We start from the raw sequence: 20,881 nt of genomic DNA, 5'->3' as shown, positions 1-20,881 counted from the left end.
AGAGTCCATGGGAGTACAAACATAAAGGTTAGGGACCCTCTTATCCAGAGAGTATACTTGCATAATACATACACATTGTCCAGGTCTATATGGGTAATTGGGGACAAGACAGCTGGTGTTGAATGTGTGTATATTTGTGACCTCTGTGTGCACTGTGTATGATGTACGTGTGCAGGATTTTGATTGGAGCTTGGCATCCTATACTATGAAACACTAAAGATGACCTCTGAGCTGGCTTAACTAGAGCACAACTCACCCTGTTCCTTTCTCTGACACTCACCCAGATTGACTAGCATGGCCAGTTGTCCTCTAGCTTGGATTGGTCAATACATCTCATGGGTTGCACAGTATCTGGTTTGGTAATATCAATATTGCTTCAACTCTAATTAGTTGATTGTGCTGAGGTAACTGTTGCTACGACCATGTAGCTCGTATTGGACAGGCTGTCGCTATGGGGTGACAGTGCTGGCTGTGTGCACTGTTCCCAATAGTGGGCCCTGTCTCGCTCTCTCTCTGTGTGTGACAATGCTATGGCATTGTTGAAGATTTTTTTTAAAGAATTGACAGACAACGAAGTCTTGTTCTCCTTGTTATGCTGTTGTTCCTCCTCCCTTGGTGCAGGTCTATTTCAACTACAGGGTTGTCAACTCTCCTGTTGTTCCTCCTCCCTTGGTGCAGGTCTATTTCAACTACAGGGTTGTCAACTCTCCTGTTGTTCCTCCTCCCTTGGGGCTGGTCTATTTCAACTACAGGGTTGTCAACTCTCCTGTTGTTCCTCCTCCCTTGGTGCAGGTCTATTTCAACTACAGGGTTGTCAACTCTCCTGTTGTTCCTCCTCCCTTGGTGCAGGTCTATTTCAACTACAGGGTCAACTCTCCTGTCCTCCCTTGGTGCTGGTCTATTTCAACTACAGGGTTGTCAACTCTCCTGTTGTTCCTCCTCCCTTGGTGCTGGTCTATTTCAACTACAGGGTTGTCAACTCTCCTGTTGTTCCTCCTCCCTTGGTGCTGGTCTATTTCAACTGTTGTTCCTCAACTCCCTTGGGGCTGGTCTATTTCAACTCCCTTGGGGCTGGTCTATTTCAACTACAGGGTTGTCAACTCTCCTGTTGTTCCTCCTCCCTTGGTGCAGGTCTATTTCAACTACAGGGTTGTCAACTCTCCTGTTGTTCCTCCTCCCTTGGTGCAGGTCTATTTCAACTACAGGGTTGTCAACTCTCCTGTTGTTCCTCCTCCCTTGGTGCTGGTCTATTTCAACTACAGGGTTGTCAACTCTCCTGTTGTTCCTCCTCCCTTGGGGCTGGTCTATTTCAACTACAGGGTTGTCAACTCTCCTGTTGTTCCTCCTCCCTTGGTGCTAGGTCTATTTCAACTACAGGGTTGTCAACTCTCCTGTTCCTCCTCCCTTGGGGCTGGTCTATGTTCCTCCTGTTGTTCCTCCTCCCTGGGGCTGGTCTATTTCAACTACAGGGTTGTCAACTCTCCTGTTGTTCCTCCTCCCTCCCAACTACAGGGTTGTCAACTCTCCTGTTGTTCCTCCTCCCTTGGTGCTGGTCTATTTCAACTACAGGGTTGTCAACTCTCCTGTTGTTCCTCCTCCCTTGGTGCTGGTCTATTTCAACTACAGGGTTGTCTGGTCTATTTCAACTACAGGGTTGTCAACTCTCCTGTTGTTCCTCCTCCCTTGGGGCTGGTCTATTTCAACTACAGGGTTGTCAACTCTCCTGTTGTTCCTCCTCCCTTGGGGCTGGTCTATTTCAACTACAGGGTTGTCAACTCTCCTGTTGTTCCTCCTCCCTTGGGGCTGGTCTATTTCAACTACAGGGTTGTCAACTCTCCTGTTGTTCCTCCTCCCTTGGTGCTGGTCTATTTCAACTACAGGGTTGTCAACTCTCCTGTTGTTCCTCCTCCCTTGGTGCTGGTCTATTTCAACTACTCAACTCTCCTGTTGTTCCTCCTCCCTTGGTGCTGGTCTATTTCAACTACAGGGTTGTCAACTCTCCTGTTGTTCCTCCTCCCTTGGGGCTGGTCTATTTCAACTACAGGGTTGTCAACTCTCCTGTTGTTCCTCCTCCCTTTGGTGCTGGTATATTTCAACTACAGGGTTGTCAACTGTTGTTCCTCCTCCCTTGGGGCTGGTCAACTCTCCTGTTGTTCCTCCTCCCTTGGTGCTGGTCTATTTCAACTACAGGGTTGTCAACTCTCCTGTTGTTCCTCCTCCCTTGGGGCTGGTCTATTTCAAACTCTCCTGTTGTTCCTCCTCCCTTGGTGCTGGTCTATTTCAACTACAAGGTTGTCAACTCTCCTGTTGTTCCTCCTCCCTTGGTGCTGGTCTATTTCAACTACAGGTTGTCAACTCTCCTGTTGTTCCTCCTCCCTTGGTGCTGGTCTATTTCAACTACAGGGTTGTCAACTCTCCTGTTGTTCCTCCTCCCTTGGTGCTGGTCTATTTCAACTACAGGGTTGTCAACTCTCCTGTTGTTCCTCCTCCCTTGGTGCAGGTCTATTTCAACTACAGGGTTGTCAACTCTCCTGTTGTTCCTCCTCCCTTGGTGCTGGTCTATTTCAACTACAGGGTTGTCAACTCTCCTGTTGTTCCTTCTCCCTTGGTGCAGGTCTATTTCAACTCCTGTTGTTCCTCAGGGTTGTCAACTCTCCTGTTGTTCCTCCTCCCTTGGTGCTGGTCTATTTCAACTACAGGGTTGTCAACTCTCCTGTTGTTCCTCCTCCCTTGGTGCTGGTCTATTTCAACTACAGGGTTGTCAACTCTCCTGTTGTTCCTCCTCCCTTGGTGCAGGTCTATTTCAACTACAGGGTTGTCAACTCTCCTGTTGTTCTGTTGTTCCTCCTCCCTTGGTGCTGGTCTATTTCAACTACAGGGTTGTCAACTCTCCTGTTGTTCCTCCTCCCTTGGTGCCTGGTCTATTTCAACTACAGGGTTGTCAACTCTCCTGTTGTTCCTCCTCCCTTGGTGCAGGTCTATTTCAACTACAGGGTTGTCAACTCTCCTGTTGTTCCTCCTCCTCCTATTTCAACTACAGGGTTGTCAACTCTCCTGTTGTTCCTCCTCCCTTGGTGCTGGTCTATTTCAACTACAGGGTTGTCAACTCTCCTGTTGTTCCTCCTCCCTTGGTGCTGGTCTATTTCAACTACAGGGTTGTCAACTCTCCTGTTGTTCCTCCTCCCTTGGTGCTGGTCTATTTCAACTACAGGGTTGTCAACTCTCCTGTTGTTCCTCCTCCCTTGGTGCAGGTCTATTTCAACTACAGGGTTGTCAACTCTCCTGTTGTTCCTCCTCCCTTGGTGCTGGTCTATTTCAACTACAGGGTTGTCAACTCTCCTGTTGTTCCTCCTCCCTTGGTGCTGGTCTATTTCAACTACAGGGTTGTCAACTCTCCTGTTGTTCCTCCTCCTCCTCCTTGAAAAAGTGCTGGTCTATTTCAACTACAGGGTTGTCAACTCTCCTGGGTGGTGCCTCCTCCCTGGTCTATTTCAACTACAGGGTTGTCAACTCTCCTGTTGTTCCTCCTCCCTTGGTGCTGGTCTATTTCAACTACAGTCTCTCCTGTTGTTCCTCCTCCCTTGGTGCTGGTTTTTCAACTACAGGGTTGTCAACTCTCCTGTTGTTCCTCTCCTCCCCTCCCTGGTGCTGGTCTATTTCAACTACAGGGTTGTCAACTCTCCTGTTGTTCCTCCTCCCTTGGTGCTGGTCTATTTCAACTACAGGGTTGTCAACTCTCCTGTTGTTCCTCCTCCCTTGGTGCTGGTCTATTTCAACTACAGGGTTGTCAACTCTCCTGTTGTTCCTCCTCCCTTGGTGCTGGTCTATTTCAACTACAGGGTTGTCAACTCTCCTGTTGTTCCTCCTCCCTTGGTGCTGGTCTATTTCAACTACAGGGTTGTCAACTCTCCTGTTGTTCCTCCTCCCTTGGTGCTGGTCTATTTCAACTACAGGGTTGTCAACTCTCCTGTTGTTCCTCCTCCCTTGGTGCTGGTCTATTTCAACTACAGGGTTGTCAACTCTCCTGTTGTTCCTCCTCCCTTGGTGCAGGTCTATTTCAACTACAGGGTTGTCAACTCTCCTGTTGTTCCTCCTCCCTTGGTGCAGGTCTATTTCAACTACAGGGTTGTCAACTCTCCTGTTGTTCCTCCTCCCTTGGTGCTGGTCTATTTCAACTACAGGGTTGTCAACTCTCCTGTTGTTCCTCCTCCCTTGGTGCAGGTCTATTTCAACTACAGGGTTGTCAACTCTCCTGTTGTTCCTCCTCCCTTGGTGCTGGTCTATTTCAACTACAGGGTTGTCAACTCTCCTGTTGTTCCTCCTCCCTTGGTGCAGGTCTATTTCAACTACAGGGTTGTCAACTCTCCTGTTGTTCCTCCTCCCTTGGTGCAGGTCTATTTCAACTACAGGGTTGTCAACTCTCCTGTTGTTCCTTCTCCCTTGGTGCTGGTCTATTTCAACTACAGGGTTGTCAACTCTCCTGTTGTTCCTCCTCCCTTGGTGCAGGTCTATTTCAACTACAGGGTTGTCAACTCTCCAGCTAGCACTTTTTTTTAATGACATTAAACCAACTTTTAAGCTCAAAAGCATTTGTTTAGGTCTTTAAAGTGTGTGAGCCAATCCCAGTCTTGCTATGAAGGATCGGAAGTTTCTGGGCAACATTTATTGTTATATAATGTATCTGGGCAACAGTTACCATTGTATTGAAGCAGACTGGGGCGGCGTCAAATCCTAATGTTTGTAAACTATTGGTCAACTTCAAACTACTAACTATATCGCCATGCTACATACAACACACAACTAAATCTCACACAGTCAACAAAAACATCAACACTACACACAAGCACCTGCCTCAAATAATTCCCTTCATCTACCTCTAGAAGTGTAAATAAAAAGGTAAGATCAAAGTTCGACATTTAAAACAGCAGACCGACACACAGATTTAAAAGGTCATGAGGTGACTAGGTAACAGGATAGAGGTCACACCAGCAAACACAACTACTGGTCACGAGACTGAATCCTAACTTGAGATCCAAGTAAACAAACGTTCAAGCAATCTTGCACTGAAGTCAATGGCAGATTTTTGAGAAAACTCAAGTTACGCACAGATCTTGAGTTAGGATTTGCCCTCTAATGCCCTTAACCACATATCTAGGATCAGCTACCCCTACTATAGCCCTCGTCTGAACTATGTAATACTTCACACAAAAACTGACTTGGGACCAGTGGTTAAGAGCATGAAGTGACCACACACACGGGAAGTCAGAGGCAGGGATTGGCTGGTAAGCCTGAGGGGGTGGCCATCCATAAGCTCGTTACTAGGTTTACCTGGTTGGACATATGTGTCTCATATTGTTGGCATGCAATCTGGGCCTCCAGCCTGGCCCTCTCTAGAATCAACTCTCGTTTCTTCTGGAACTCAAAGCCACCTTCGGGAGTGTCCCACTAGATAGAACATACCAACCGGTGGAACTTATTTGTAAATCTACTTAGTACACTGTATATACACACAAAAGTATGTGGACACCCCTTCAAATGAGTGGATTCAGCCACTTCAGCCACACCTGTTGCTGACCGGTGTATCAAATCCAGAACACAGCCATTCAATCTCCATAGACAAACGTTGGCCGTAGAATGGCCTTACTGAAGAGCTCATTTACTTTCAAATGTGGCACCGTCATAGCATGCCACCTTTCCAACAAGTCAGTCCGTCAAATGTCTGCCCTGCTAGAGTTGCCCCGCCCCGGTCAACAGTAACTGCTGTTATTGTGAAGTGGAAACGTCTAGAAGAAACAACGGCTCAGCCACAAAGTGGTAGGCCACATAAGCTCACAGAATGGGACCGTTGAGTGCTGAAGCACATAGCGCGTAAAAATGGTCTGTTCTAGGTTGCAACACTCATTACCGAAGATCCAATCTGCCTCTGGAAGTTAAGGGAAATCTTAACACTGCATCATACAATTACATTCTAGATGATTTTGTGCTTCCAACTTTGTGGCGACAGGAAGGCCCTTTCCTGTTTCAGCATGACAATGCCCCCTATGCACAAAGTGAGGTCCATACATAAATGGTTGTCGAGATCAGTGTGGAAGAACTTGACTGGCCTGCACAGAGCCCTGACCTTAACCCCATTGAACACGTTTGGGGGATGAATTGGAATCCCGACTGCGAGCCAGGCTTAATTGCCCAACATCAGTGCCCGACTTTGGAATAAGATGTTCGACAAGCAGGTGTCCACATACTTTTGGTCATGTAGTGTACATCTACCACAGCAATTCAAGCTTTACTTCACCACAGCTCAAATATGTTATACTACAAACAAGTCATCTTAAGAATATTCAAATACCAACGAGCAGCAGAGCTATATTACAGTAGACAGGAAATTACATCAGAGGAGGAGGAAGGGCAGGACTGCTTGCTCAGGGAGGGAAACTAAAACACACACTAAACCCAGGAGAGGGGTCTTAGTCTAACACAGATGCTACTTATATATTTTACAGTTCGACACAGCCACACACACACCCCTTCACTGCACATAGAGATGATACACATACTCACACAATGGTCATAGTCAGAGTTCATGCAATATTGGGGCTCGTAGGTGTGTGCATTATGCAGTAAAACCATGTGATTCTTATATGAAAGAGGTCTCACCTTGGGTGTGGTTTGTCCTTCACTGCCTTGGCCACTGTAGTGAGAGAAGAGAGTGTGAGTAAGACGCACACACACACACACACACACACACACACACACACACACACACACACACACACACACACACACACACACACACACACACAGCCTTACTTGAGAGTGTCCTCCAACATGACCATCTCAACAGGGTAGAGCTGAATTCCAGACAGGTCCTCTGTTTCCATATTCACTCTGAGAGCAGAGAGAGAGAAAAAGAGAGGCGTCAAGCATCTACACAGATCTCCATAAGTTTTACCACTCAATGCCCAACGAGTCTCTTTCACCTCCACCGAGACAGCCCCAGAGTTATCCAGTCCCTGTACTGAACTAGATATTCACAGTACCAAGGAAGACAGTCAAATGTGCCATTTCTGCTACCATATTCATGCTAGAGAGCAGGAGGGAGCAGCATGCGGTATAGTGTGTGTGCCAATGACTGGGCTCTGAAAGAATTAGACAAATACGGAATAGTAGCTACAAAGACAACATTCTGATATGGCCAAGTGGGACATTTCAATAACAACATTGACCTGAAATATGATTAGATGACACATGGTGGATAATATATTTTACAGATTGAGCATTGGGCTGTGTATGGGAGATTTTGACTGCCTCTATGGGCATATGATAATGAGCCATCTGTTGGGTTGGGGGATGTACTTGTTCTTGTCATAAATGTAATCTCTAACTCAGTAGGGATAACGGTACTCCAAAGTTTTCAATGCAATGTTCCAACGGTACTTCATGTAGAAGATAATAAATTATGATGATAATCATTTCTAGGGGTGTCCCGGGTCACGAGTCACCCCCACAGTCCCTGTGACTGTTGGTCACGGTAATCCCATCCAAAACTGCACAATGGAGCTGATAGGTAGCCTACCAAACTAGCTAATGGCAGTTGCAATGTATTAAGCAGTCGCAACTTATTTTTTTATGGTGCACAAGACACCTGTCTGATTCCCACCTGTCTCAGTGGACTAATACATTGCGGCGGCCACAGGGATGGCACAGTCCATCACTCTAATACATGTGATACTGAAATTGTACACACTTATATGATGTAAAAAACAATGGTGCAACTCCAATAAATCTACACTGAACAAAAATATCAACGCAACATGTAAAGTGTTGGTTCCATGTTTCATGAGCTGAAAAAAAGCAGAAATGTTCCACACGCACAAAAAGCTAATTTCTCTCAAATTTTGTGCATAAATTTGTTTACATCCCTGTTAGCGAGCATTTCCCCTTTGCCAATATAATCCATCCACCTGTCTGGTGTGGCATATCAATAGGATGGCATGCTGACCGCAGGAATGTCCACCAGAGCCGTTGCCAGAGAATTTAATGTTAATTTCTCTACCATAAGCCGCCTCCAACAACTTTTTAGAGAATTTGGCAGTAGGTCTACCCGGCCTCACAACCACAGACCACGCCAGCCCAGGACCTCCACATCCAGCTTCTTCACATGTGGGATAGTCTGAGTTTCTGTCTGTAATAAAAAGTCCCTTTGTGAGCGAAACATTTTTTTTTTTTTTGATTGGCTTGGCCTGACTCCCCAGTGGGTGGGCCTATGCCCTCCAAGGCCCACCCATGGCTACACCCCTGCCCAGTCATGTGAAAACGCATAGATTAGGGCATGATTCCTTATATGATCTGTAACTCTGTAAAATCTTTGAAATTGTTGCTGTTATATAACAGCATATATATATATACGGTCAGTATAATATTATTTTATAACAAATGTGCTTTCTCCCACGTTGGATACGGTCGTTGTCCGCGGTTCAGTGTGCAGTAGAATTGGCGCTTTCCCTATGTTGCTACGTACATAATAGGAAAAAGTTAACCAGCATGTTTGGATTGAGAACAATTCGGCAGATGCAGCAGCAACAGAGACGAGGAAACACCCCTGCCTTAGTCTAATTGTCTAAGAAAATTGAGGAGAGAGAAAACCCCAACTTAATTAGGTCTATAATTAATAGCGTAACTGTTAAATGTGCCTGGCTTTATAAATCATCCATATACACTGCTCAAAAAAATAAAGGGAACACTTAAACAACAATGTAACTCCCAAGTCAATCACACTTCTGTGAAATCTGTTTGGCATTTGCCAGAGAACACAAAGATTGGTAAATTCGCCACTGGCTCTTCACAGATGAAAGCAGGTTCACACTGAGCACATATGACAGATGTGACAGAGTCTGGAGACGCCGTGGAGAACGTTGTGCTGCCTGCAACATCCTCCAGCATGACCGGTTTGGCGATGGGTCAGTCATGGTGTGGGGTGGCATTTCTTTGGGGGGCCGCACAGCCCTCCATGTGCACGCCAGAGGTAGCCTGACTGCCATTAGGTACCTCACATGGTCTCTCCTATCATTGCTATGCAGACGACACACAATTAATCTTCTCCTTTCCCCCTTCTGATGACCAGGTGGCGAATCGCATCTCTGCATGTCTGGCAGACATATCAGTGTGGATGACGGATCACCACCTCAAGCTGAACCTCAGCAAGACGGAGCTCCTCTTCCTCCCGGGGAAGGACTGCCCGCTCCATGATCTCGCCATCACGGTTGACAACTCCATTGTGTCCTCCTCCCAGAGCGCTAAGAACCTTGGCGTGATCCAGGACAACACCCTGTCGTTCTCAACTAACATCAAGGCGGTGGCCCGTTCCTGTAGGTTCATGCTCTACAACATCCGCAGAGTACGACCCTGCCTCACACAGGAAGCGGCGCAGGTCCTAATCCAGGCACTTGTCATCTCCCGTCTGGATTACTGCAACTCGCTGTTGGCTGGGCTCCCTGCCTGTGCCATTAAACCCCTACAACTCATCCAGAACGCCGCAGCCCGTCTGGTGTTCAACCTTCCCAAGTTCTCTCACGTCACCCCGCTCCTCCGCTCTCTCCACTGGCTTCCAGTTGAAGCTCGCATCCGCTACAAGACCATGGTGCTCGCCTACGGAGCTGTGAGGGGAACGGCACCTCAGTACCTCCAGGCTCTGATCAGGCCCTACACCCAAACAAGGGCACTGCGTTCATCCACCTCTGGCCTGCTCGCCTCCTACCACTGAGGAAGTACAGTTCCCGCTCAGCCCAGTCAAAACTGTTCGCTGCTCTGGCCCCCAATGGTGGAACAAACTCCCTCACGACGCCAGGACAGCGGAGTCAATCACCACCTTCCGGAGACACCTGAAACCCCACCTCTTCAAGGAATACCTAGGATAGGGTAAGTAAGGGTAAGTAATCCTTCTCCCCCCTTCTCACCCCCAATAAGATTTAGATGCAAGTGGCTGTTCCACTGGATGTCATAAGGTGTATGCACCAATTTGTAAGTCGCTCTGGATAAGAGCGTCTGCTAAATGACTTAAATGTAAAATGTAATGTAAATGAGATGAGATCCTAATGACCCCTTGTGAGACCATATGCTGTTGCGGTTGGCCCTGGGTTCCTCCTAATGCAAGACAATGCTAGACCTCATGTGGCTGGAGTGTGTCAGCAGTTCCTGCAAGAGGAAGGCATTGATGCTATGGACTGGCCCGCCCGTACCCAGACCTGAATCCAATTGAGCACATCTGGGACATCATGTCTCGCTCCATCCACCAACGCCACGTTGCACCACAGACTGTCCAGGAGCTGTAGGCCTAAGCTGTAGGCCTAAGAGCATGTCCTGTTTAATCTTAATACCATAACTTACTTAGGCCTTCCTTGTCCCAGACCTGCAGTTTTTCTCTCTTGCTCTCTTTACCGCACCTGCTGTCTCGACCTCTGTATGCTCGGCTATGAAAGGTAAACAGACATTTACTACTGAGGTACTGACCTGTTGCACCCGCTAAAAACACTGATTATTATTTGACCGTGCTGGTCATCTATCTATCTTGAAGAACAATCTGGTCTTAATGGCCGTGTACTCTTATAATCTCCACCCGGCACAGCCAGAAGAGGACTGGCCACCCCTTAGAGCCTGGTTCCTCTCTAGGTTCCTTCCTAGGTTCCTGCCTTTCTAGGGAGTTTTTCTTAGCCACCATGCTTCTACATCTACATTGCTTGCCGTTTGGGGTTTAGGCTGGGTTTCTGTATGAGCACTTGTGACGTCTGCTGATGTGAAAAAGGGCTTTAAAAATACATTTGATTGATGTTGAAGCTTCAGCACGGACAGCGCAATAAACACTTGGTGTGCTGTGGTGCCTTTTCTCTGCAGTGGGGAAGAGAGTGAGACAACATGCGCCAGGTCACATAGGCACTTGCTGTCATTTCTTTTTCACACTGTGACCATCGGCTCTTTCCGGAGTCATTTGTGAGTCTTAATTATTTAATCAAATAGTGTGCTTAAAGCATCAGACAAGCTCAGTGAATATGTAGTTGATTTTATTGAAACATATAGGGTGTCTATATATGGAAAAATATGTTTAGATGGAAGTTAGAGGTCCTGTTCCGAAATAGACACGAAAAAGTCCAGAACCCAAGATGCATAAATACATTTTTAAAACCTGTTCCGAAAGAACAACCAGAACCATCCCCTTATGGACCCGGTCTGATCCGAGTGAGAGAAGCAGCAGAAAAGCCCATTGTTTTGCCATTTTATTAAACCGGAGCCATGGAGAAAAGGGAGAGAGGGAGAGGCACAGAGCAAGCAGCTCTAGGCTATAGGGAGTAGAGGCCGTACAGTGTGTGTGTGTGTAAGACACCGGAGCAGGAGAGACTGCAACCACTTAACTCCCACTAGACTAACTTCTTGCTAGTTATTTATCATCCCATCCGATTACATAGTACCTGTCTTGACTGCATCAAATCAAGAGGATTTAGCTAACTAGGCTAACCATAATGTTACTGAGCTTCTCACCGTCCTACAGTTAGCCTACACATAACAACAACTCCATTCGGATTATAGACTAAATAGCAGTTTACCTGTAGGCTTTAGGTCTTTCTCATTTCAGTTTTAATTCTGCCATTTTAATTCCATCTCCCATTGATTAGATATACCCTAACTTGCTTGCTATACAAGATGAGCAGCAATATAATTGTCTCTCTCTGGAAGCGCAAGGATCAGAGGGCATGCCCTTTTTTGCTAATTTTCCCATATGATCAATATAGAGCCGCATCATGCAGCCCATATGTTTAGACTTCTAAGACATTCTCAAGTTTATAAGCCTATCACAACTAAATAAATAACAGTTGTATTGTGATAGTGTAGGCTACTGCATATTACATGGATTTCTCTAACTTGTAAAAACATTTCTAAAGGCGTGCATCAACAGCTTGTATACACATAAGCCTGGAGGTGCTAAACATGTTTATGTTAAGTATCATAATGGTGCCCACCTGTTAGGGTCTTGTAGTAGCTCCACAGCCTCCTTCAGCTGGTTGATCATGGCAATGTGTGTTCCTTCTGTGACCTTTGACCTATGGGCCAGGAAACAGGAAGTGAGTCATCTTGTTTACAATTCAGAACCACGTTTCACCAAGACATAATATTTTTGGAAGATGACAACAGTCACATGAAGAATATTTTAAATGCTAACCTAATGTTGCCCTGGTATAGATATCAAAGGCACAACCAAAATACATCATGTGGTTTGTAGCAGAACACACATAGCTTTGCTGTGGCAAGAAAATAGTATGGTGATGGCCTGTTTAAATAAAGAGCATTTCTCCAAGCCTCTTTTTGGGCCACATTCGACAGCGTGGGTCTAAGAAAACAGCGACCACAGTATAGAAGAGCCAAGAACAACTTGGGAGGAGCACAGCTTCTTAAAAAACACCAAAGACCTTTCTACATTGGCCCAGGGTAAAGAGCTGAGTGTACATCAATCAATGTGAATACAGATGGACAAAGAGTACTACTGTCTATGGATGCATAAAGACAAAAATAACACCTTATACTGTAGCCCAGAGAGAGAGAGAGAGAGAGAGAGAGAGAGAGAGAGAGAGAGAGAAAGGACAGAAACAGACCAACACAGAGACACACCCACTACAGTGAACAGAGAGAGGGATGTAAAAAGGAGAGAACTGGATGGATGACGAGATGAAAGACGGATGGATGGAGGGATACTCACGTCTGTTCAGAGGCCCAGTGTGTTTCTTCTTCTATCCGGAGGGGCTCGTCGTAGTCTGCCGCCCGTCCCTGCACGAGCGGAATACACACACACACACCGAGTTACACACACGCGACATCAGCTGCAGTCAGGTCATATGATCCAGAGGACCAGCCAGCGATTGGTTGCGGTTCAACATTACCGTCACTAGACTTTTTCATAGTGAGTGAGAGAGTGAATAAGCAGGCCAGTATGCCACCTCTCACACTCCCCCTCCCTCGTTCAAAGATCTGCTGACACAATCCACATGGAGTTTAAGATGAGACCACCCTATCAATTCAATTCAATTCATGGTCTCTATTGGCATGGGAAACATGTTTATATTGCCAAAGCAAGTGAAATAGATAAACAATAGTGGAATAAACCAGAAATTAACAGTAAATATTACACTCACAAGTCTCAAATGTCATTAAGTTTGAAATGTCATTATGGCTATGTACAGTGTTTATACCTCGCTGTCACACACCCATGGGGACAGCAGGGGAAGGAGGTGAGAGAGATAGAGAATAAAAGACGGAGAATAGTGGGAATAGTAATCAAGAGTTCCAGGAGTTTTTCCTGACCCTAATCTGAAGATATCATCCATACTGGCCTAATGAGATGACTGAGATATCATCCATACTGGCCTATTGAGATTAGAGGTTGACCGATTAATTAGGGCCGATTTCAAGTTTTCATAACAATCGCCGATATAAAAAAAATATATACATATTTATATTTTTTAATACCTTTATTTAACTAGGCAAGTTAGTTGAGAACACATTCTTATTTTCAATGACGGCCTAGGAACGGTGGGTTAACCGCCTCGTTCAGGGGCAGAACGACAGATTTTCACCTTGTCAGCTCGGGGGATCCAATCTTGCAACTTTACAGTTAAATAGTCCAACGCAATAACGACCTGCCTCTCTCCTTGCATTCCACAAGGAGACTGTTGCACGAATGCAGTAAGCCAAGGTAAATTGCTAGCTAGCATTAAACTTATCTTATAAAAAACAAATCAATCATAATCACTAGTTAACTACACATGGTTGATGATATTACTAGATATTATCTAGCGTGTCCTGTGTTGCATATAATCTGACTGAGCATACAAGTATCTAAGTATCTGACTGAGCGGTGGTAGGCAGAAGCAGGCTTGTAACCATTCATTCAAACAGCACTTTTGTGCGTTTTGCCAGCAGCTCTTTGTTGTGTGTCAAGCATTGCGCTGTTTATGACTTCAAGCCTATCAACTCCCGAGATGAGGCTGGTGTAACCGAAGTGAAATGGCTAGCTAGTAAGCGCGCGACAATAGCGTTTCAAACATCACTCGCTCTGAGCCTTCTAGTAGTTGTTCCCCTTGCTCTGCATGGGTAACGCTGCTTCGATGGTGGCTGTTGTCATTGTGTTGCTGGTTCGAGCCCAGGGAGGAGTGAGGAGAGGGACGGAAGCTATACTGTTACACTGGCAATACTAAAGTGCCTATAAGAACATCTAATAGTCAAAAGTTAATGAAATACAAATGGTATAGAGGGAAATAGTCCTATTATTCCTATAATAACTACAACCTAAAACTTCTTACCTGGGAATATTGAAGACTCATGTTAAAAGGAACCACTAGCTTTCACATGTTCTCCTGTTCTGAGCAAGGAACTGAAACGTTAGCTTTCTTACATAGCACATATTGCACTTTTACTTTCTTCTCCAATACTTTGTTTTTGCATTATTTAAATCAAATTGAACATGTTTCATTATTTATTTGAGGCTAAATGGATTTTTATTGATGTATTATATTAAGTTAAAATAAGTGTTCATTCAGTATTGTTGTAATTATCATTATTACAAATAAATAAATACAAATCATCCAATTAATCGGTATCGGCGTTGAAAAATCATAATCGGTCGACCTCTAATTGAGATGACTGGGATATCATCCATACTGGCCTATTGAGATGACTAAGACATCATCCATACTGGCCTATTGAGATGACTGATATATCATGATCTAAATTGCAATCTAAATGATTACTGAAGATTCATATTCCATCCATATGCATTAACGTTACAGTATCATTAATGGCCATTAATCAAGCCTACCGGCCATCCAAAGGTCTTCACCAAGAGTTGGATAAAAGTGTGATCGGTTAAACAGTACTGGGGTCATAGAGAACGAATGTAATATACATGAGACTGGAAGTCTGAACACATCAGCTCCACATTCTGTTAAAAACACCAATCCTTTCATTATTTACAGCACGGCCATTTCCCCATGGGTCTTTGACAATACAGACAGACAGCCTTAATGATGCACAGTATCATCCTTAATAACAGCTCCAGAGTCCGTCTAGACATCTAGCTCATAATGGATGATGCTCAGACCCAGGTAGAAAAAGTTGACCCAAAATCACCTATTAAAGGAGTAGTTCACCCCAAATGTCAAAATGTATGAATTGAACAAGTTGCTCACCTAATTAACTTTAGACCAAATCTTTCAGGGAGTGAGTGAGTGCGAGAGAGAGAGAATGGCCTTGCCTTGATGTAGCTGACAAAGCAGTTGCTGAGAGCAGAAGAGTCTCTGTAGCCAAACTGTTCCTTCAGGGCCTCAGTGGGGCTCTCCTCTATCAGTCGCACCCCGTCCGCTACAGGGGGCAGAGATCGAGGTCAGAGATCAATGGAAAGAATGTCACAGTTCAAAGGCTGTACTGTATAGAGACACTGTCCCTATATATATAGGTTGAGAATATAGTGTTTGATCGCTCGTTTATGAGATTTGGGTGGATAGTGAAACAACATTACACTCCCCTCCGTATGTATTTGGACAATGAATATTTATGTTTTTATATGTCAGCATTGAACTTGTATTAAAATGTACAGAAGGTGACAGTACAGTATTTGAGGGTATTTTCATGCATATCTGTTTAACCATACATAACTCTTTTAAATGTTTTTTTTATAAACAATGCATGAGAAGACTTTGCCTTTGTTCGTTAATTAAGATGTGCAGAGTGAATACGTAGTCTGTGCAGGGTGAATATGTGGTCTGTGGTACGGTCATTTGGTAAAAAGCCAATTTGACATGGCTCAGTACATCGTTTTCGCTGAGGAAATGTACGAGTCTGCTGTTAAGGCAAAGCTCACTCTCTTGCATCCATCCGAGCTATGCTAATATAACAGCCCAGATAGTCTGAGGCAGCTGTATTGTCCTCTCTGCTACACTTTTCCACAGGATGGATGAGTCCACCATGTTGCATTTTACCAATAAATTATAGGGCTTAGTGACTAAAAGGTGACGGCCCTCATCTCATCTGAGTCAGTCTGATCAAGCCTGCCATTTAACACAAACTCAGCAAAAAAAAAAAAATTCCTCACTGTCAACTGCGTTTATTTTCAGCAAACTTAACATGTGTAAATATTTGTACATTTACATTACATTTAAGTCATTTAGCAGACGCTCTTATCCAGAGCGACTTACAAATTGGTGCATTCACCTTATGACATCCAGTGGAACAGCCACTTTACAATAGTGCATCTAAATCTTTTAGGGGGGTGAGAAGGATTACTTATCCTATCCTAGGTATTCCTTAAAGAGGTGGGGTTTCAGGTGTCTCCGGAAGGTGGTGATTGACTCCGCTGTCCTGGCGACGTGAGGGAGTTTGTTCCACCATTGGGGGCCAGAGCAGCGAACAGTTTTGACTGGGCTGAGCGGGAACTGTACTTCCTCAGTGGTAGGGAGGCGAGCAGGCCAGAGGTGGATGAACGCAGTACTCTTGTTTGGGTGTAGGGCCTGATCAGAGCCTGGAGGTACTGAGGTGCCATTCCCCTCACAGCTCCGTAGGCAAGCACCATGGTCTTGTAGCGGATGCGAGCTTCAACTGGAAGCCAGTGGAGAGAGCGGAGGAGCGGGGTGACGTGAGAGAACTTGGGAAGGTTGAACACCAGACGGGCTGCGGCGTTCTGGATGAGTTGTAGGGGTTTAATGGCACAGGCAGGGAGCCCAGCCAACAGCGAGTTGCAGTAATCCAGACGGGAGATGACAAGTGCCTGGATTAGGACCTGCGCCGCTTCCTATGTGAGGCAGGGTCGTACTCTGCGGATGTTGTAGAGCATGAACCTACAGGAACGGGACACCGCCTTGATGTTAGTTGAGAACGACAGGGTGTTGTCCAGGATCACGCCAAGGTTCTTAGCGCTCTGGGAGGAGGACACAATGGAGTTGTCAACCGTGATGGCGAGATCATGGAACGGGCAGTCCTTCCCCAGGAGGAAGAGCAGCTCCGTCTTGCCGAGGTTCAGCTTGAGGTGGTGATCCGTCATCCACACTGATATGTCTGCCAGACATGCAGAGATGCGATTCGCCACCTGGTCATCAGAAGGGGGAAAGGAGAAGATTAATTGTGTGTCGTCTGCATAGCAATGATAGGAGAGACCATGTGAGGTTATGACAGAGCCAAGTGACTTGGTGTATAGCGAGAATAGGAGAGGGCCTAGAACAGAGCCCTGGGGGACACCAGTGGTGAGAGCGAGTGGTGAGGAGACAGATTCTCGCCACGCCACCTGGTAGGAGCGACCTGTCAGGTAGGACGCAATCCAAGCGTGGGCCGCGCCGGAGATGCCCAACTCGGAGAGGGTGGAGAGGAGGATCTGATGGTTCACAGTATCGAAGGCAGCCGATAGGTCTAGAAGGATGAGAGCAGAGGAGAGAGAGTTAGCTTTAGCAGTGCGGAGCGCCTCCGTGATACAGAGAAGAGCAGTCTCAGTTGAATGACTAGTCTTGAAACCTGACTGATTTGGATCAAGAAGGTCATTCTGAGAGAGATAGCGGGAGAGCTGGCCAAGGACGGCACGTTCAAGAGTTTTGGAGAGAAAAGAAAGAAAGAAGGGATACTGGTCTGTAGTTGTTGACATCGGAGGGATTGAGTGTAGGTTTTTTCAGAAGGGGTGCAACTCTCGCTCTCTTGAAGACGGAAGGGACGTAGCCAGCGGTTTGTATGAACATAACAAGATTCAACAACTGAGACATAAACTGAACAAGTTCCACAGACATGTGACTAACAGAAATTGAATAATGTGTCCCTTAGCAAAGGGGGGTCAAAATCAAAAGTAATAGTCAGTATCTGGTGTGGCCACCAGCTGCATTAAGTACTGCAGTGTATCTCCTCCTCATGGACTGCACCAGACTTGCCAGTTCTTGCTGTGAGATGTTATCCCACTCTTCCACCAAGGCATCGGCAAGTTCCAGGACATATCTGGGGGGAATGGCCCTAGCCCTCCGAGGGCTAGGGCCATCACCCTCCGAGGGCTAGTGAAGATACGGGCTCTTCGCTGGCCATGGCAGAAGACTGACATTTCTGTCTTGTAAGAAATCACGCACAGAACGAGCAATATGGCTGGTGGCATTGTCATGCTGGAGGGTCATGTCAGGATGAGCCTGCAGGAAGTGTACCACATGAGGGAGGTGGATGTCTTCCCTGTAACGCACAGCGTTGAGATTGCCTGCGATGACAACAAGCTAGGTCCGATGATGCTGTGACACACTGCCCCAGACCATGACTGACCCTCCACCTCCAAATCGATCCCGCTCCAGAGTACAGGCCTCGGTGTAATGCTCATTCCTTCGACGATAAACGCGAATCCGACCATCATCCCTGGTGAGACAAAACCGCGACTCGTTAGTGAAGAGCACTTTTTGCCAGTCCTGTCTGGTCCAGCGACAGTGGGTTTTTTCCCCATAGGCAACGTTGTTGCCGGTGATGTCTGGTGTGGACCTGCCTTACAACAGGCCTACAAGCACTCAGTCCAGCCTCCCTCAGCCTATTGCGGACAGTCTGAGCATTGATGGAGGGTTCCTGGTGTAACTCAGGTAGCTGTTGTTGCCATCCTGTACCTGTCCAACAGGTGTGATGTTCAGGTGTACAGATCCTGTGCAGGTGTTGTTACACGTGTTCTGCAATGGCGAGGACAATCAACTGTCCGTCCTGTCTCCCTGTAGCACTGTCTTAGGCGTCTCACAGTACAGACATTGCAATTTATTTCCCTGGCCACATCTGCAGCCCTCATGCCTCCTTGCAGCATGCCTAAGGCACGTTCACGCAGATGAGCACGGACCCTGGGCATCTTTTCTTTTGTCTTTTTCAGTCAGTAGAAAGGCCTCATTATAGTGTCCTACTTTTTCATAACTGTGACCTTAATTGCCTACCGCCTGTAAGCTGTTAGTACCTTAACGACCGTTCCACAGGTGCATATTCAATTAATTGTTTATGGTTCTTTGAACAAGCATGGGAAACTGTGTTTAAACCCTTTACAATGAAGATCTGTGAAGTTATTTGGATTTAAACTAATTATCTTTGAAAGACAGGGTCCTGAAAAAGGGACGTTTCTCTTTTTGCCGAGTTTACATGTTACACATACACTTCATTAGTACTGTTACAGTCTCACACCACCTTCACTTTCAACACCATTCCCACCCAGTCTGAGGACCGCCAGCCTATCAGTGACCCCCTCCCAGACTACTCCCTGTGTGTGCCGACATAGCCTTCCTGGTGTATATCTTTACTTCCTGTCCCCACCACACACACACACACACACACACACACACACACACACACACACACACACACACACACACACACACACACACACACACACACACACACACACACACACACACACACACACACACACACACACACACAGTTTAGCCAGGGTCAACACTGCCCCAGAGCTCCCTCAGTCTTTCTCAAAAACAACAATCTGGGGAAAAACTCCCACTGAGCCACATAGAGACACCGGAAACATCTCTTTTATCCCACGTCCTCTCTTTAGAACAACAGAAAGTGACAATGTTTCTGTTCTGTTTCCTCTTGTGGCAGATAGGGGCGTAACATAAACCAGAGGCCTCTCTACAGTGTCTATCTGGGCAGTGTTACTGTGTTTTCCTAATCTGAGGATGTAACACACAGCCCTGCTGGCTGTTCTCTTCTCCCATTCAGGAGGGCTGGTATCGGGGATGGGTGGCTACTCATTGACAGGGTCGGTGGGTGGAGTGGGGTGGAGATATCCTTACTGAGAGTGTCAGAGACGTGTGGCGTTGTAGGTGTGTGTGTGTGTGTGTGTGTGTGTGTGTGTGTTACCTGTGAGGGCGCTGATGTGTTCGCTGGAGTCGTCTTTGCTTAGCCCCTCCTCCTCTGTGATGTGGGACATGGGGACATTGAGACTCAAGCTGTCCTCGTCTGAGGGCTGAAACAACCACACAGCTCAGTTACCAAAAACATCAGCAAACATTTCTGTTACCAACAGATATCTAAGCACTTCAGCTGGTACAACTGGTACAGTATTTCAGTCAGAATCAGCCAAATGTTTCAGCTGACAAAAAACAACCAGATATTCTGTCAAATGCATCATTCCAGAGAACTGTCGTATCATACCTGACAATATCTTCTTCATTACTTCGATCTGATCAGCACAAAATACACTGAGGTCATGGATGAATGTGTACCGGTAGAAAAGTAAGAAAGAACAAAAAAGAAAAAAAGAAACTCCCAAAAAAGAAAGGGAAGAAGACAAAGAAAAGAAAGACAGAAAGATAGCCTGCTATCCTCAGGCAGTGGCTATGTGCTCAGCAGGCACAGTACAGCCTAGAACAGCTCTGAAGAAATGGTGACTATTCAACATCACTAGGGAGATGTGCTATTTCTTGCATAATATTATTATATACATTTCTAAACTTTCTGAAGTCATGGCGTAAAAAATGAAGGGAACGTTCAATGGCAATGTATAATGTCGGACACCTACGGTGTAATCAATGCAAATGTTACACAAAAATGCATGCGGACGTGCGCACACAACAAACACAAACACTCATTCTACCTCGGTGGCAGACAGTCTTTTGTCCCCGTTGTCACTGCCAACTCCTGAGTCAGTGTCCTGTTTCTTATTCTGGTCAATGTCCTCCGTGCTGAGAGGAGAGGGGTGAGAGGATTATGGGACGGCCAGGGTCAGGAGGTAAAGACGCACACGGAGGTGGAAAGAGGAGAGAAACTGACAGAGCAGAGTCTAATCGCTCCGATCACAGTGGAGAAGCATGGCTCTGTCACACTCTTTCTCTCGCTCCGTCTCTCACAC

At 46.0% G+C, this 20,881-nt stretch overlaps 1 protein-coding gene and 1 long non-coding RNA gene across 6 annotated transcripts in view; one reads left to right on the top strand and one right to left on the bottom strand.

Moving 5' to 3' along the window:
* Positions 1–20,881, bottom strand: part of lrch1 (leucine-rich repeats and calponin homology (CH) domain containing 1) — a 105,063-nt gene that overhangs the window by 18,742 nt on the left and 65,440 nt on the right. For 3 of the 4 annotated variants that reach the window (XR_008090093.1, XM_035749549.2, XM_035749552.2), the window contains exons 7-14: positions 20,627–20,714; positions 19,891–19,996; positions 15,293–15,399; positions 12,743–12,810; positions 12,009–12,089; positions 6,808–6,885; positions 6,655–6,688; positions 5,329–5,445 (exon numbers count right to left, since the gene is read on the bottom strand). Coding sequence is in view for 3 of the 4 variants with exons in the window: in XM_035749549.2 (XP_035605442.1) it covers positions 5,329–5,445; positions 6,655–6,688; positions 6,808–6,885; positions 12,009–12,089; positions 12,743–12,810; positions 15,293–15,399; positions 19,891–19,996; positions 20,627–20,714 (679 nt within the window). In the remaining variant the exon portion in view is untranslated. The remainder of the gene's footprint in view (positions 1–5,328; positions 5,446–6,654; positions 6,689–6,807; positions 6,886–12,008; positions 12,090–12,742; positions 12,811–15,292; positions 15,400–19,890; positions 19,997–20,626; positions 20,715–20,881) is intronic. The other variant, XM_035749551.2, reaches the window with a different exon arrangement.
* LOC127915069 (uncharacterized) lies at positions 9–5,312 on the top strand. Of its 2 annotated transcripts, none has more exons than XR_008090132.1 (4): positions 9–849; positions 1,132–1,245; positions 3,252–3,365; positions 4,507–5,312. It is a non-coding gene; the product is annotated as an uncharacterized LOC127915069 (long non-coding RNA). The 2 variants fall into 2 exon arrangements; XR_008090133.1 differs by lacking the exon at positions 3,252–3,365 and adding an exon at positions 2,348–2,443 and having other exon boundaries at positions 1,132–1,263.

The sequence above is a fragment of the Oncorhynchus keta genome, chromosome 34 (assembly GCF_023373465.1).
Source record: "Oncorhynchus keta strain PuntledgeMale-10-30-2019 chromosome 34, Oket_V2, whole genome shotgun sequence".
NCBI lineage: Eukaryota > Metazoa > Chordata > Actinopteri > Salmoniformes > Salmonidae > Oncorhynchus > Oncorhynchus keta.
The sequence above is the reverse complement of the archived record's forward strand: the minus strand, read 5'-3'. Positions and strand labels throughout refer to the sequence as shown.